The sequence below is a fragment of the Panthera leo genome, chromosome B2 (genome assembly GCF_018350215.1).
Source record: "Panthera leo isolate Ple1 chromosome B2, P.leo_Ple1_pat1.1, whole genome shotgun sequence".
NCBI lineage: Eukaryota > Metazoa > Chordata > Mammalia > Carnivora > Felidae > Panthera > Panthera leo.
Window position 1 is genome coordinate 1,240,363 of NC_056683.1, and position 4,531 is coordinate 1,244,893.

The 4,531-nt window shown below is 39.1% G+C and overlaps 1 protein-coding gene across 1 annotated transcript; it reads left to right on the forward strand.

The window, feature by feature from the left end:
* Nucleotides 1-1,239: 1,239 nt before the first annotated feature.
* LOC122218917 (olfactory receptor 2W1-like) lies at nucleotides 1,240-2,184 on the forward strand. The gene has a single exon (XM_042937224.1). The coding sequence runs from the start codon at nucleotides 1,240-1,242 to the stop codon at nucleotides 2,182-2,184; it is 945 nt and encodes a 314-aa protein (XP_042793158.1).
* Nucleotides 2,185-4,531: the final 2,347 nt, after the last annotated feature.

Below are 4,531 nucleotides of genomic sequence, written 5' to 3' on the forward strand. Positions count from 1 at the left end.
AATTTTTACCTATAGAGTTCTGAAGCAACCAGAGGATCAACTCATAATATTGGTAAATTCCATGGGAAAAACAACTTGCTGATTATTTAATGAACTGCTTTTTGTTCAAGTTACCTATCTTGCCAATCCTACTGAATGGCCCGGTGAGTAGGAGCTAACACAGGTTGTTGATGTGTGTATGTAGTAACCAAATGTTTCTGGAATTAGTTCAATTTTTAACTCTGCAACAAATCAGTAAGTCTATTTAAGAGGTATAATAGCAGTAATTAAAGATATTCTAAGAAATACAAGGCCGCTGTACATGTGAATAATGGTTAAAAAGAAGGATTTTTTTTTCTTGGCAACAAAAACACATTCACAAAAAAAAAAAAAGGACTAAATAGTGAAAAAGCCCAAAATTGATACAGGAACAGCAGTGTCTGAAATGTTGAAGAGGAGGGAAACATTAGGAGGAGATTGGTGGTGAGGGTGAAGATAATGCCTGGAATGCAGACATATGCAAGTGATTATGGAAAGTGACTCTACTACCAAATGGTGGAGTTTGTCACAATAAAATTGCTCATTTAATGTTTTACCTCAAACTCCTCGCCTTTGATAAGGGAAAAATTTGTCATGATCAAGTAATGCTTACATCATGATTTAAAGAAGGAACAACTCAAACTATGTTCCACTCCTAAATTATATCATTAAATTTATGGATTTATTGCTTACCCAGAAAACATGGAAACATAGGTATAATGGCATATTAAGCCTTTTCAATGATTTGCAATTCGGTGTGAATGGGTTTACCATATTATTTTTATATTTTTTTAATTTTTAATGTTCATTTATTTCTGAGAAAGAGAGAGACAGAGAGATAGCACAGGAGTGGGAGAAGGGCAGAAAGAGGGAGACACAGAATCTGAATCAGGCTCCAAGCTCTGACTTGTCATCACAGAGACTGATGCAGGGCTTGAATTCTCATGCTGTGAGATCATGACCTGAAGTCAGACACCTAACCAAGTGAGCCACCCAAGCACCCCTACCATATTATTTTCAGAACCACTCTGGTTATGATTACACAGAGAGAGTCTTTGAGCACTGACATAGAGGTGTTAAAAGAAGTGTTCTTCATGGGAGAAAGCACACAACAAGTGAATTTGGATACTCATGGCAAATTTGAGAGAGTTTAATTTCTACCTAAGGCAGACACTATTTTTTATTACCATGGTATTGTCTCCTAGACTTTCATAAAGAGCCATGGACACAAACAATAGAAGTTCCATGACAGATTTCATCCTGCTGGGGTTTTCTGATTGGCCGCAATTAGAACACATCATCTCTGGGATTGTCTTCATCTTCTATATTGTGACTCTGGTAGGAAACACAACCATCATCCTTGTATCTAACCTAGACAGCCAGCTCCATACTCCCATGTATTTCTTCCTATCCAATTTGTCTTTTCTGGATCTCTGTTATGCAACTAGCATCATCCCACAGATGCTGGTTAATCTATGGGGTCCAACAAAGTCTATTACCTACGGAGGATGTGTGCTCCAATTCTTCTTTGCCCTTGACTTGGGAGCGACAGAATGTCTTCTCTTGGCTGTGATGGCCTATGACCGCTATGCTGCTGTTTGTCAACCTCTTTACTACACAATAATAATGCACCCTCAGCTTTGCCAGAAGATGGTGCTCACCGCCTGGTTAGGTGGTCTCGGTAGTGCCTTCATTCTTTGCTCCTTGACTTTGAAGTTGCCAAGATGTGGGCACCGGGAGGTCGATAATTTTTTCTGTGAGATGCCAGCCTTGCTCAAGATGGCTTGTGTCTATTCAAAAGTAATGGAGGCCATCGTCTTTGCTCTTGGAGTGATATTACTTCTAGTACCTCTATCACTAATTCTCATCTCCTATGCAGTTATCACTCAAGCTGTCATGAGGATCAAGTCAGTGGCAAGGTGGCATAAGGTTCTTAATACATGTGGTTCCCACCTCACAGTAGTAACTCTTTTTTATGGAACAATCATTTATATGTACATGAAGCCACAGAATAGCACATCCCAAGACGAGGGAAAATTCCTTACTTTCTTTTACACAATCGTCACACCCACCCTTAACCCTCTGATCTATACTTTAAGAAACAAAGATGTAAAAAGTGCAGTAAAGAGAATACTGTGGGTAGAAAAATGGTCATCAAATTCATGAGTTACATGGAAGAGAGATAAAGAAATAATATTGACTTTTACCAACAGAAGATGAATTTATGCATTTATGCAAAGAGCATTTACTGGGTGTTTACCTTGTACCAAGGTACATACCTTGTAAATAAGTAGAAAGTGAGAGATACAGACATTTAAAGAAAATTCAATTTATATACTTGAAAAACCTTCAAGACTAATCTGTAACTACAGATAAATAAGAATATAATTATGAAAAGTGTTTAAGTACAGTAGTAAACATATGTACAAAATATTAAGAAAATATTTCACATGGAAATTTATTTTAATGTAGGATTACACTGCGCACTGATTTTTTTTCTTCCCAGACTTGCCACTTTTATGGGAAATAACATTCACTTTCATCCACCTGACACTGCCAGTGGGGTCTTTGTGGTGTAGACCAACTGCCCACCAATACCTGTTCCACCTTCTTCCTTAAGTTCTAATTGGTCATAGGGCCGCCATCCTAAATATCACATTTCGGAGCCTGCCCTCCACCAACACAATGTTGGGAAAACAAAGTGTGCAACCCCTGGGTTATCTTCTCAAATATGAAGCCATTTACTCTCATCCTTCCTCCTGTTCCTGCAGGCTGGACGGTGAATGTGGAGGGTTTCTATTTTTGCCAAAAACCCTAAGAGAGAATGGAACAATAAGATGGAAACAGAACCATCCCATCAGTAGAGAAATGCTTCCAGACTATTACAAGAGAAAAATCTTCTAATTATCTTATATTAATTAAGTCACTTTATTTTGGGGTTTCTCTGTTAGAGAAACTTAACTTTTACCCTTAATGGCCTGATAAGGAGTTGTGGTTTTTTCTTATAAGGTAGTGTTTGTCCTTGGACCAGCATCAACAACATCACTTAGCAATTTATCAGAAAACACATGCTTAGGCCCACCTCAGACCTACTGAACAAAACAAAGGATGGCCCCAGCAACTTATGTTTTTTAACAAACATGAGAGGTGATCAGGCTAAAGTTTGAGAACCACTATTACAGAGAATAGAGAGACATCGAGTCTCTAAACCAAAAATTAATGTTTTATAGGTTTTAACTAATTTCCTACCTATAGATGGGTCAAAGGAGGGGGTAATGTTTTCTCAATGTTCTTAGATAAAAGAAATGGAGGACATGAAATTTTTGCCTAAATGAAATCATTACAAAGTGTTATTCTTTATTTCATACTATCTTCTTGCTCTTTGGTTTTATAATGTTCCTTCTTTTATTGAATCATTGTGACAGTAGATAGTAATTTTTTCAAAGGGGCTTGATGCTCTTATTTCAAAAAACAAAAATTTAGCATTCATGTTTTTCCCACATTTTTTAAACTTTATTTTATTGGCAAATATATTCAAGCTCTGAGGATATATATGTTGAAGAAAAAAAAATATTTCCCTTCTCTGTAAGTTGACCATTTCAGAGATAGGAAATCCTCTACATGTGAGAGTCCTCACATTTACTATGCCCTTGTTTTGTGATTTCAAGGTCAAGTAAGCCACTCCATCTACCTGGAGTATTTGGGTGGGGCTAGATGTATTGTAAGGGTTAGTGATGTTTTCTCTCCCATCCTTAAAACTTCTGGTTCCCAGGTTTCCACGGTGAAAACTCTACACCTTTATTTTAAACTTATGATTACCTTTTAGGGCGTAACTTTAAAATTTCCAGGTGTGTAAGTCTTGCAACCCATGGAGCTTAAACCCTGTAGTTGTAAAAGTCAACAGGTTGGGTTCAGGGAGACTCCAAAGGCAGTGGGGCTACTCTTGGAGAGAAGGCAGGGAAAACAGCCTGAGGACATACATCTTGGAAATAGAGACTTGCAGAGAGTCTGGGGCACACTGTGGGAGATTATTTGCTCCTTTTGGAGCATGCCCAAGAGAGACAGCATTCACAGAGAGACACCTCAAAGAACAAGGAAACTGACAGGAACCATTTCCTCCCCATGTCCTTCAGTATGAGCACAGGGCCATCTGTGGGATTGTGGGATTGTGCCTTCAGTCCCTACCTAACTTGCTTACAGAAATCCCAACAAACCCCCATGCTCTGGTGGAACTGTCCTTCCCAGGCATATTTGCCTCACTCCTAGCATGGCAAACACCCTCCCCCAGAAGACTGGCCCAAACCCCTGTAGACACCATGTCTCCCATCATGAGAGTTTTACAGGGCATCAGTTCCAGCAACAGTGGCAACAGGCTTCATTTCACAAGCAGATCAGAGGGTGGACAAAGCACACTTTAAAGACTCCCTGAAGTGCCCGGCCCTGAGGAACAAGGGACACAACACTGCAGGACACTACAGGACCTCATCTTCCTAAGTCCATTCCCTCAATAACA

Bases quoted from the DNA above. Each gene is read 5' to 3' on its own strand.
- LOC122218917 (XM_042937224.1), top strand. From the start codon at position 1,240: ATGGACACAAACAATAGAAGTTCCATGACAGATTTCATCCTGCTGGGG.